General features: G+C 42.7%; 1 protein-coding gene across 1 annotated transcript in view; it reads left to right on the top strand.

Annotated features, from left to right (window-relative positions):
* Positions 1-10775, top strand: part of LOC101860497 (MAM and LDL-receptor class A domain-containing protein 2-like) — a gene marked incomplete at its 5' end in the record, with an annotated part of 192461 nt that extends 181686 nt beyond the window's left edge. The window contains 7 exons of the mRNA XM_035969949.1: positions 115-356; positions 1149-1294; positions 4352-4418; positions 5744-5904; positions 7151-7247; positions 8055-8148; positions 10704-10775. Coding sequence (XP_035825842.1) covers positions 115-356; positions 1149-1294; positions 4352-4418; positions 5744-5904; positions 7151-7247; positions 8055-8148; positions 10704-10775 — 879 coding nt within the window. The remainder of the gene's footprint in view (positions 1-114; positions 357-1148; positions 1295-4351; positions 4419-5743; positions 5905-7150; positions 7248-8054; positions 8149-10703) is intronic.
* Between the last annotated feature and the right edge of the window lie 1936 nt (positions 10776-12711).

Below are 12711 nucleotides of genomic sequence, written 5' to 3'. Positions count from 1 at the left end.
CGTATTCTATTTTGCATCGCCAAACTTGCAGAGTGAAAGCGCAGTGCCGCTTTATTCAGTGGGGCATAATTTATAAATTGTATTATCTTATTATCAATGTATCCCATCTCTCAGATTCGCTTCTTCGCCTTGATTCCGAGCTCAAGCCAACGTCTGAAAGTGAGCTACCGCACACACAGCAACCTGGGGCCGGACAAAGATCTGCCCCTACCTGACGCCAGACCGGGCACGTACTGGCAACAGATGTCTGTGGCTGCCAGTGTTGACCAACCCTTCCAGCTGATGATCCAAGCCACCCCGGGTGGGCCGGGCAACGCTCTGGCCATCGACGACGTCACATTTGGGCCTAACTGCAGGTACGTAATAATAATTATGATAATAATAATAATATAAACAATGATGATAATAATAATAATACTTACTTTACTATTTCATCCTCTGTTGCCGTTAAGCGTCGAGGGGAGATGCAGTTTTCTATGGTAGGCCAGCTCCGTAGCTCTTTCAGTTGTGATGTTATGTTTTCTTAGGGTTTCCTTGACACCCTCGATCCACCTTTTGCATGGCCTTTCTCTTCCTTTATAGCCTCAGTGCTTGGTGTTGTAGGCTCTCGAGACTGGCTGGTCAGGTGACATGCGTAACAGGTGGCCAAACCATTTTATCCTCTGTTTTTCTATGTAACGCAGGCAGGCCTCAGTGCCGATAGCTGCTCGTACGCTCGTACTTCTTCATTACTCTGCCTGTCTCGCATTTCATTTCGCATTAATAATAACAATGATGATAATAATGATAATATGACAATAATACTAATACTAATAATAAAGATAATAATATAATAATAATAATAATAATAATAATAATAATAATAATAATAATGATAAAGATAATATTAATAATAATAATAATATTGATAATAATAATACTAACGATGATAATAATAATAACGCACGGAGGAGAAAAAGCTTCAGGCGATTGTAGTTGGCTTCACTCTCATTCTTCATGCTTAGTTAATGTGTGCTTTTGATGTGGTCTCCATCTTCTACTTCTTCTCTGTATTATTTTTAAAAAATCCTTATTTGTCATAGGGCGTGTTGAACACGCCGTAAAATACACCCTGTGGTGATCTGTCTTGTCCCCCCCTCCCCGCACAGATATTGGAGCAAGCCACTTCCCACAGCTGTGGTCACGTGCAGCCCCACCCAGTTCACGTGTGTCCAAGACGGCTCCTGTGTGCCGGCCTCCAGCCGATGTGACTCCAAATTCGACTGCTCGGACAAATCAGATGAAAAGCAGTGCAGTAAGCCATTTTTCTGCTCTTTTTCTGCTCTCAGTTTAAAAAAAAAAGTATCTCCGTGCAAAATTGTACAGGTTTAACGTCCCTAGCATCATCATCATCATCATCCTCATCGTCATCATCATCATCATCATCATCATCATCATCATCATCATCATCATCATCATCGTCATCATCATCATCATCAGAGCTTCCCAGAATGGAAGGAAATGAGGCAGCAGACCAAGCTGCTAATGAAGCCAGAGAGATTGAAGGAAACAGACGACCAACAACATACAGAGGAGTCTTTCCAATGATCAAGAGGGAAATCAGAGACCCACCATGTAGAACTAAGTACCAGCACCTGGAAGATGTGTATTCTGGGTACTCCTATAAGCGGGAACAAAAATCTATCACATGTCGCTGGGACCAGGTTGATCTAGCGAGACTGCGGTCGGACCATCATTGAAGTTTAATAAGATGGTATAAGAACTTTGTAAATCACAAATGACGAGTCCAGGAACAATGGCAATTCGAATGGAGTTATTTCAACGAGTGGAGGTGCCGCTAAGCATATTGACAATGGAGGCGAAAGAGAGCCTCGCTCTCGCTCGAAGATTTCTTCGTGGAGTCCGTCAGGCCCATTAAGAAAACAAAAGAAATCATCATCATCATCAATGCCCCCCCCCCCCTGGCAGGGTAAAGGCAACATACAAGCTCCTTCAATTTATCTCTGTCCTGGGCCATCCTTCCTATCTCGTTCCAAATGAGCTTCATCTCTCTCATGTCCCTTTCCACACATCTCCTCCTTGTTTCCCGTTGCCTACTCCTGCCTCGTGCTCCCTGTGGGTTCCAACACTGTATAATGTAAGGTTATTTAAGAGGTGGGACATCCCCAGTTTTTACGTCCATCTTCGAAAGCATCGAGCCACTGGACTCAACGTTAAAACGAGCTGAGCATCGAACCACTGATTCCGCAGTCTCACGATTTCGATCGAGTCAAGTAACTTGGCCACTAACAGCCATCAGCATAATTGCACGTCTTCTGTTGATGGGGCATTGTATTTCACTGACTGCCCATTTGCCATACTATTTCATAAGCTACCTACTTGACAGTATATTCTATTAGCTACCTATTAGACAATCATCCTATTTCATCGATTACCAATCTGACATCCTATTTCATAGGCTATTCATAATTTGTCATCCTATTTCAACGGACGTTCATTGGTTACCTTTTAGGCATCCTATTTCCCGTTTTATAGGCTAATAATTTCGACTTTTTCAGCACAGCATTTCAATATATTTATTATGGATTGCCTTTTTTCTAAGATTTGATGTGGTTGGAGTTCAACACAATCTTTTAATGCTTCAAGATTATTCAGCTTTGACGTACTTCACGTTCCCAATAAGGCTGGGCCGAAGTCCGTCAGGCCCATTAAGAAAACAAAAGAAATCATCATCATCATCAATGCCCCCCCCCCCCCTGGCAGGGTAAAGGCAACATACAAGCTCCTTCAATTTATCTCTGTCCTGGGCCATCCTTCCTATCTCGTTCCAAATGAGCTTCATCTCTCTCATGTCCCTTTCCACACATCTCCTCCTTGTTTCCCGTTGCCTACTCCTGCCTCGTGCTCCCTGTGGGTTCCAACACTGTATAATGTAAGGTTATTTAAGAGGTGGGACATCCCCAGTTTTTACGTCCATCTTCGAAAGCATCGAGCCACTGGACTCAACGTTAAAACGAGCTGAGCATCGAACCACTGATTCCGCAGTCTCACGATTTCGATCGAGTCAAGTAACTTGGCCACTAACAGCCATCAGCATAATTGCACGTCTTCTGTTGATGGGGCATTGTATTTCACTGACTGCCCATTTGCCATACTATTTCATAAGCTACCTACTTGACAGTATATTCTATTAGCTACCTATTAGACAATCATCCTATTTCATCGATTACCAATCTGACATCCTATTTCATAGGCTATTCATAATTTGTCATCCTATTTCAACGGACGTTCATTGGTTACCTTTTAGGCATCCTATTTCCCGTTTTATAGGCTAATAATTTCGACTTTTTCAGCACAGCATTTCAATATATTTATTATGGATTGCCTTTTTTCTAAGATTTGATGTGGTTGGAGTTCAACACAATCTTTTAATGCTTCAAGATTATTCAGCTTTGACGTACTTCACGTTCCCAATAAGGCTGGGCCGAAGTGCGTGAGGAGCCATGAAAACAAAGGATTCGAACCCTTATCACCCGATTGCCCCTGACTGCTTTCTCTTTAAATTGTAACGTTGCACCCATGTAATAACATGAGGAGAACACGTCTGTATTTTCGTTGACCGGCAGGAACCTGAATTTTTCGATGCTGGTCGTCCGCCCCCCTCCCCCTTTCCTTCTCCCCAGGAAAACTTAATATCTTTAAAATAAATTAATGTGACTCTCTCATTTTCTCTGTTTGTCTGTCTGTCTGTGTCTTTCACACGTTTTCTCTCTAAGTCTCTTCACCTCTCTCTGAAGCTCTCTCTCTCTCTGTGGGTGGTTGGCGGGTGCCCTTGTGTGGTTTGCTCCTTCTTTCCTATCATACATCTATTATCCTTAGTTCCCCTTCTTCTTTGTTATGTTTGTTACTCTCTTGTAACACCTCTAATCTTCAGGCGCTCATATGACATTATGTATTTGAGAGGGCCGTAAAACCTCTACTAAAACTAAATCTCCCTCTCTCATCGTCTACTTGCTAATTGTCTCTCCCTTCTCTCCCTTCCCTTTCCCACGCTCTCCTTCTCTCTCGGTCTCGGTCTCAGTCTCTTTCTATCTCTCTTCTCCCACTCTCCACTCCTTGCTCTTCCCTGTGTCTCCTCTTGTCTTTCTTTCTCCTCCTTCTCTCTGTCTCTCTGTGTCTGTCTCTCTGTCTGTCTGTCTCTCTCTCTCGCTCCCCACCCTCTTTTTCCCCTACTCTATTCCCCCCTCCTTCTCTACCCCCTCTCCCCCCACGCTTCCCTCCTCGTCCCATATTCCGTCTTTCTTCCCCTCCCCCCACCTTCTCTCATAGTGTCTCCTGTATTGTGTTTCAGGTTGTGCTGGTTATTGTCAACACAGTGGAACGTGTTACACAGATGCTACGGGTCTGCGCGGCTGCCAGTAAGTGTTTGTGTATGTGTGTGTGTGTGTGTATGTGTGTGTGTGTGTGTGTGTGTGTGTGTGTGTGTGTGTGTTTGCATGCATGTGTAAGTGTGTATGGGTGTGTGTGTGTGTGTGTGTGTGTGTATGTGTGTGTGTGTGTGTGTGTGTGTGTGTGTGTGTGTGTGTGTGTGTGTGTGTGTGTGTGTGCGGGTTTGCATGTATTTGCATGTATATGTATGTGTCACGGGCGTTGCGTGGTTTGCAGACAAGGTAGTGCATAATTGGAACGTGAGCAAATGGGCAATAGGCTTAGTAGCTACTATGTGTCAATTAGAATCTGAAGGATGTCCCATAATCTACATTTATCGATATTTACTACTGTTTCTAAATGAAACCGCATAAACGTTGCTATAAAGTGAAACAATACTTACAACTCACTATGCTCACAATCTGTGAAGATTTAAAGATTTCTAATTACTTCGTGCAGCACCAGGACTTGCTACACAATAGTCGGAGACAAGAGTTTCGATACCCATTCTTCATTGAGTTACCGTAGACTCTACTACTAGTGTAGTAGATAGGCTCGCGGAAACTTGGATCAAATTTTTAGCTTGCACCAAATTGGTGCTGCGAAGAGCAGTTTCATGCACCTTTCGTCTCGTGCGGGAAGAACGATGCCTAGATTTCTCTACAGTGACAAAAATAAATTTGGTGCAAAGATTGTGCTTGCTCCCAGCAGACACTACCGCAAGCGGTACGACGAGCATAAACCATCCTCGCTGTCTGTCTCTTCACTGGCGCAGCCAGCGGGTGAAGGATCGCACGGATGCAGTAGGCCTAATGTAGATCTAGTGCACCTACTGGTTTAGAACAATTAGAAAAGGGGGGGGGGTGGAGGTGAAGGCCAGGGTTAGGTGGAACGCTTGCACCAATTGCACCAATGGCGCCCTGCCACTGGTATGTGTGTGTGTGTGTAAGTGTTTGTGTATGTGTGTGTATGTGTTTGTGTGTGTATGTGTATGTGTGTGTAAGTGTGTGTTTGCATGTATGTATGTTTGCATGTATGTGTGTGTGTGTGTGTGTGTGTGTGTGTGTGTGTGTGTGTGTGTGTGTATGTGTGTGTGTGTGTGCATAAAATATTACGACGATTGATTGAGACTCCGTCAATATCAACTCAAAATCAATTTTGAAACGTTCTAAGAGATAATATGTTTTTGCCTATCGTTTTAACAAGTTGAGAACCGGTTTCCCTCTAAAACCTTTTACATTATGATACATTGAACACCTACCTTTCCCTTGTAAGTAAACTCTAACGGTTATCGTTCTGTCATCTCCCTGCACAGGTGTGTGAATTTCTACCACGGCCCGAGGTGCCAGTATTCTCCAACAGAGACCGAGCCACCAACCACCAGCACCACAAGACCGACTCCAGCCCCTGCAAATCCCTCCCACACGACTGTTGTCAATGCCAAACCAACACAGAAAGTCACCAGCGCTGCCAATGGTGAGTAATTTAGCTTGGCAGTTTTCAATTATACAACGGTTTAGTTTTTAGTTTTAGTAAGGGTTTTACGACACTTGCGACACAATAAGGTCATATAAGTGGGGAAGATTAGAGGTGCTACAAGAGAGTAACAAACACAAAAAGGAGAGATAAGGACGATAGATGATTGATATGAAAGAAGGAGCAAACCACACCAGAGCACCCATATAAAGGTAATTTGGACCTTGGGGTAGTTGGAGGGCGCCAGTGGGTGGTTGGAGGGCGCCAGTGGGTGGTTGGAGGGCGCCAGTAGGTAGTTGGAGGGCGCCAGTGGGTGGTTGGAGGGCGCCAGTGGGTGGTTGGAGGGCGCCAGTGGGTGGTTGGAGGGCGCCAGTGGGTGGTTGGAGGGCGCCAGTGGGTGGTTGGAGGGCGCCACTTGTACGTCCTGATTCTTTGCTTTCCCTCTGTTGTTTCTGTCTGTTTGAGTCTTTCTAGTTTTCCTCTAGACTAAAAGGCTGTTGTTGTGCTGACGTGCTTCTCTTTATCCAAAGGAACAAATACCAGCTCTGAAAATATTTTTTGAGTAAGGCGCTTAATTTTGTAATTTCAATGTTACCTAGACCTAGTGCTTAGTTTCTTCTGTCTGAGTGTCTGTCTGCAAGTCTTTCAGTCTGTCTGTCTGCAAGTCTTTCAGTCTGTCTGTCTGTCTGTCTGTCTGTCTGTCTGTCTGTCTGTCTGTCTGTCTGTCTGTCTGTCTGTCTGTCTGTCTCTCTCTCTCTCTGTCTGTCTGTCTGTCTGTCTCTCTCAGTCTGTCTTTCTCTCTCTGCTTCTCTCAGTCTCTCTCCTTCTCAGTCTCCCCCCCCATCTCTCCCCCTCCCCCCCCCTCTCTCTCTCTCTCTCTCTCTCTCTCACACACACACACACACACACACACACACACACACCCACACACACAAGCTCACGCTCACACTCACTCACTTACTTAGACATCTCTCTGTATTTGTTGGGTAGATCTCTGGAAGACGCCATCAATGAATGTATTGGTGAGCTTTGCGGTGGTACTGCCTAATTATCGCATGTCTGTGTGCTTTTCCGTCTTTTTCTCTCTATCTCTCTCCCACCCACTCTCTCACACTGTCTTTCTCTCTCCCTCTCTCTCTCTCTCTCTCTCTCTCTCTCTCTCTCTCTCTCTCTCTCTCTCTCTCTCTCTTGCTCTCTCTTTCTCTTACCCAATATCTAACCCCATTTGTCTGTATTTGCGGTGTAGATTCCTGGAAGACACCAGTTGCTGTAGTGGTGAGCCTTGTGGCTGTTGCTGGCATATGCGTGGCTGTCTTCATCTACCTGCGAAAGACCAACCGATTGTGAGTACCATTCTTTTATGTCACAACTTGCATTGGTTTTAATAAGATTTTTTATTGCACTTGAAACATAAACTAGTTAAGTCATATAAGTGTCGAAGATTAGAGGTGTTACCAGAGAGTGTAACATACAAAGAAAAGATTGGCGAGAGACTGGGACGATAGATGTTTGAATCAAAGCAATATGATTTTATAATTGCAAATGTTTTACTCTAATAGGGCCATCCAAACTGACAGGTGGAGTTAGTCCTTAAAAATATCACCCACCAGAGAATCGAACTCGTGTCTTTTGCATGTGATAGCAAAGAGCCTAACCATTACAACACAGACGCAGAAGTGGGGAATTAAGACTGTTATTTTTTAAATTGTTGTCTCATATTCTGGCTACTTTGAATTGAAGTAATATTATGTTTGTTTGAATTTAATATAACAATTTACATCTTCCTAGTCTGTCTGCCTGTCCGTCTTCTTCCTATTTCTTCTTTCCGATAGAATTGCCCTTGAAGTCCGGTATCTTTCATTCTGGGCCATCCTGCTCAGTTCTTCTGTCGGCCGTAGAGCTTCTCTTATAGTATCAATGGGGTTGGCCTTGTTTCCTGTCTCAGGGCCTTGTGTTTCTTACACTGCTGAAGGGTTTCAGTCGATCTATCTGTCTGCCTGCCTACCTGCCTGCCTGCCTGCCTGCCTGCCTGCCTGCCTGCCTAACTGTCTGTCTGTCTGTCTGTCTGTCTGTCTGTCTGTCTGTCTGTCTAACTGTCTGTCTGTTATGACAGTGATGTGACATACCTCTTTATGTTTCTCTCCCTCCAGCTCTCTGTTCAGGTTCCGAAGATTTGGTCAGGATGACACTGAAGAGGGAGGCGGACTGACCAATCCTGTCTACGACTACGGCAGTGGGACTGGGGTAAGCACTGAGTAGCATTACTTATCATGCCTGCCTGTCTGTCTGTCTGTCTGTCTGTCTGTCTGTCTGTCTGTCTGTCTGTCTGTCTGTCTGTCTGTCTGTCTGTCTGTCTGTCTGTCTATCTGTCTGTCTTCCTGTCAGCATGTTTGTCCGCTTGTTCAACTGACTGCTTGCCTGCCTGTCTGTCTGTCTGTCTGTCTCTGCCTGTCCGTCTGTTTGTCTATCTGCCTGTATGCCTGTCTGTCTGACTGTCTGTCTGTCTGCCTTCTTCTTCTTCTTCTTCTTCTTCTTCTTCTTCTTCTTCTTCTTCTTCTTCTTCTTCTTCTTCTTCTTCTTCTTCTTCTTCTTCTTCTACTTCTCCTTCTTCTTTTTCTTCCTCCTCCTCCTCCTCCTCCTCCTCCTCCTCCTCCTCCTCCTCCTCCTCCTCCTCCTCCTCCTCCTCCTCCTCCTCCTCCTCCTCCTCCTCCTCCTCCTCCTCCTCCTCCTCCTCGAGTCTTCTGCCAGAAACTGTGACCCTTTTTGTGTGTGTTTATTTGTGCTTTGCCCATTTCTATGATATTGACGCCATCTGATTAGTTGAAAAAAGTGCGTATGAGAGTGCCCAATAATGTATAACGTAAAAAATTGTTATGACATATAAATGTTACATATAGATGTGTAAGATAATTATAGATGTTTGTGAAGGATCTGTGAACAAAGATGACTTTAGAAATGACGATGATGGTGGTGATAAGTGATGATGTGGGATGGTGCTTAGGTTTATAATTATTAAGAAGACATTCTTCTGTTATTTGGCGGTTGTTGTTTAAAAAAATATAATGTTAGCGTTAGTCCTATTTTCCTCTGCTCAGAAAGTATGACCCTCCAGCAACAGTCGATAGACGTCTAACAATGCTCTTCTTTCTCTCTCTCTCTGTCTTCCTCTGGACAGTTTGCCATGCAAGAGATAGAACCGCCAACCTTTGAGAAGCAAGAGGGTTTCAAGGAATCCGGGGTAAGTCTTGCTACCTTATCAAACAACATCGGTTTTTTTTCTTCTAGTTGTAGTTTGTTTTTAAATTGACCGGCACTAGTGGGGAAATGTTTATTATGCTCCTTGCCACTGCCGGCAGAAGATGTTGGCTCGGTTCTTGCACAGGGATGTTATATTGATGAGTACGAGTATCTCTGTCTGTCACGTTGGGATGTTGTAGCTCATTCAGCCTGGTTGCATATGTCTCTTCCATATTGTATTTGTATTTATATATTTTAAAAATCCCAAGCTGGCTTCATTCAGCATTACCTCATCGAACTTCTGTTTCCTACCATGCAATTCTCTACATTATTCTTCTCTCTATCCACGTTTCTGTTGCCTCTGGTTTATTTTCCCTATCGTTACACTCTAAATTGTGTCAACGGGGATCACAGACATTTACAATAGCGTATGACCAATTGAGTCTGACATGTCCTGGCCTCCCCCCCCCCCTCGTTCGTCATTGAGCCTGTGGGTGGTTGGAAGGTGCTACTTGTAGGTTCTTTTTCCGCTTTTTTCTCTATTGTTTGCGCCCGTCTATCTTTTCTAACAAATGTTAAATGGACAAACACATAAGAAAGGGGCTAAAAAAGCACCTAGACAAGAATGGCCAGTGCATGTATAAATACATTCATCATCATCTTCCAGTGCCAGATCTGCGACAGACATCGGCGATCATGGTTTTCCATTCATTCCTTGCTCGGATGCTCTAAAAAAAGCTACGTTTCCCTGATCTTTCCCTGTTACTCATTTGTTCAGGTTCTCTAAGTATGTTGTTCTGGGCCTACTCCTGCCTCGCTTGCCCTCAGTTTTGCCAGTGAGAGCTAGATGTTCAAGACCCTTATGTCTATTCAGGTGTCCCAAAAACTGCATTTGTCGTTTCCTGATTGTTTTTAGCATTGAACGTCCCACGTGGGCTTTATCAAGCACTACCTCATTTGATTTCTTTTCTTTCCCCAATACTCTTAGCAGTCTCCTAAGAAACCATATTTCTGTTGCTTCTATTTTGTTTTCACGGTCTTTAGTGATTGTCCAGCATTCACAGCCATATAGAAGGGTTGACAAAACATAGCATCTCAGGACTTTCATTTTGGTGTTCATTGAGATGTTTCTATTTTTCAGGATTGGGCTCATTTGATTGAAACTAGTTTTAGCCATTGTAGTTCTCCATATTTCATGTATATATTAATGAATTAATCAATTCTGTTCGTCTTGTTCTTTCCTTGCTCTAAAACTTGTTGCTTCTAAGGACAAGCGGGCTAACCCAGATTTCGGGGGTTTCCAGAAATCTTGACTTGCGCCAAAAGTGGGCATTGCCCTACGTATAGAAGAAGTTTGGTTGCATTGGTGTGTATTTTTGTTTGGTTATAGAGAAAACCCTCCTTGTCTTTTAAAGAAACTGAACAAGGGTCCAAAAACTTTCCCTTCGATTTTCTCAAAACAGCTTTTTTCGGGATAGCCCCCTTGTGCTTAAAGGCGACCATATAAGCTCCGTTTTGCCGATGTGCTTTTTTCTTTACTCAAACTCGACTCAAATCCACAGAACCTGAAGATGACAGGAGCAACCATGTCCTTGGATAACCCTCTCTATAGTGAGGGCAACTCCGAAGCTTAAGTCTTCCACATTCTGGCAAATCCTGAGTACACGAGGGCACGACGACTGAGATTATTTATTACTTCACTTTAATTTTGTTTTGTAAATCTTGTTCATGTTTTTATATTACTTAAATTCTGGGTTAAAAAAAAAACTTGTTTCTGTCTGCATGTTGTCAGTTCTTTAAAACCACTATGATAGTAAAGATGTAGTTCATCACAACCTTTTTTGAGACAGTCATTTTGGAAAACACTTAACCATAGATTCATGTATAGGTACCTGAAGGAATTAAAAACAAGAGCCAATACTTATAAGTTCTTTCAAAATCAATACAACCAGATACCTAGATTTTGTATCTGGTTGTATCGATTTTGAAAGAACTTATAAGTATTGGCCCTTGTTTTTAATTCCTTCAGGTCATTGTGATTCGGAAAGGTCAGTTCACGTCAGCCAAAAGACATATTGCAGGAAAAAACTACGTAGATTATTCTGTGCATTATTTAGATTTTAAAAAATATTTAGTGTATGTCTTTATTGTACGCACTTTCAAAATCCTGCAATATTGTAGGGTTTATACACTGGGGGGAAAACGAAAATAAAAAACTCATTTAGAATAGTTTTGTATCTGAAAACGAACATACATCTTATACATTAATGTAATAGATATGCTCTATATGAATTATGCTTTTTAAATACATGCAGTCTTCGTCAGGACTTCCCCTCCAAACTGATTTCGAGACTTCATATTGAGATGTTAGAAAAGCAGGGACTAAAGAAAAGACTGAAATACAGAAGAGGCTTCTTTTTAAGGAAATTTCATCTTTTGGAAGTATTGTAAGGAATTCCTCGATCATATCTTCATGAGATTGGACAGATTCTTTTTTGCTCTGTTCTTTTGTTTTCCTGCTAGAAAGAAAAAGTTTCTGTATTTTCTGAAGCCGGTGTAATTGTGCTACTGGTCCTGTCGATGGAACCATCCATATTGTTATTGTTGTTGATTAATAAAAGCATTACAAAAAATAAAAACCACTGACTTATTGCCTCTTGTAGATTTCCACAAGTTATACGTCAGTAGTCACTCAGGTGTCAGCTAAGTACTGTAATATCTTTTCCACTCTTCTCTTATTTGCTTTTCTAATTTCTTTCTGTTTTTGTTTGTCTGTTTGTTTGTTTGTTTGTTTGTTTGTTTCTTTTTTTTCTTTCTTTCTTTTTTTTAGGCCTATTTATTTATTTGGGTGGGGAGGTGTGCACACGTTTTCTTTAGATTGAGTGTCTATGTCCTTCATGGGTTGATCTTGATAGCAGGAGTGACGCAGGTGGCCTGGTGGTTAAACTACCGAACTCTCATAAAATCGTGAGATTGCGGGTTCGGTGGTTCGAGCCTCAGCTTAGGCCAGCGTTGTGTCCTTGGGAAAGGCACTTTATATGAATTCCCCACTTGGCTCCGTCCTTTCGGAGATGAACGCTAAACTCGGTGGTTGGGGCCTCTTAAATAACTTAATAGTGTTGATAAGAGCGTTAAACCTATACCATTTCCATACAGCAGGGTCGAAACGGCCTGCCTCTCAAATTATCTAAATAAGTTGGACACATAAGCACGCAAAGGATAAACTCACATTTAAAATACCAAAGAAACAGTCAAATCTGAGCGAGAATGACCCGATTTTCGGGCAGGAAATCCATAAACCTTTCGAAAGAGAATTAATATGAATTTTCCCGTTTAAGGCATCTGTTGTGGTATCTGCACCCTATGCGTTGTCTAGTCTTTGCCTCTGCTGTCTCTCTGACATAATTTGTTGTTCAGTTAAAATGACACATTTCGAAGGGTGGATGTGTGAAAGTTTTGATATGCTCTGCACGCTAATTTCAAAAAGTAACTATTTTTGTCGTGCTGTCCTTTTTCCAATGTACGGCAAAATGGGTAAGTAAAAGTAAAACTACTAGTTGGATGTAACTG

This window comes from Aplysia californica, unplaced genomic scaffold (genome assembly GCF_000002075.1).
Source record: "Aplysia californica isolate F4 #8 unplaced genomic scaffold, AplCal3.0 scaffold00200, whole genome shotgun sequence".
Classification (NCBI taxonomy): Eukaryota; Metazoa; Mollusca; class Gastropoda; order Aplysiida; family Aplysiidae; genus Aplysia; species Aplysia californica.
This window is presented reverse-complemented; position numbering and strand designations above follow the sequence as displayed.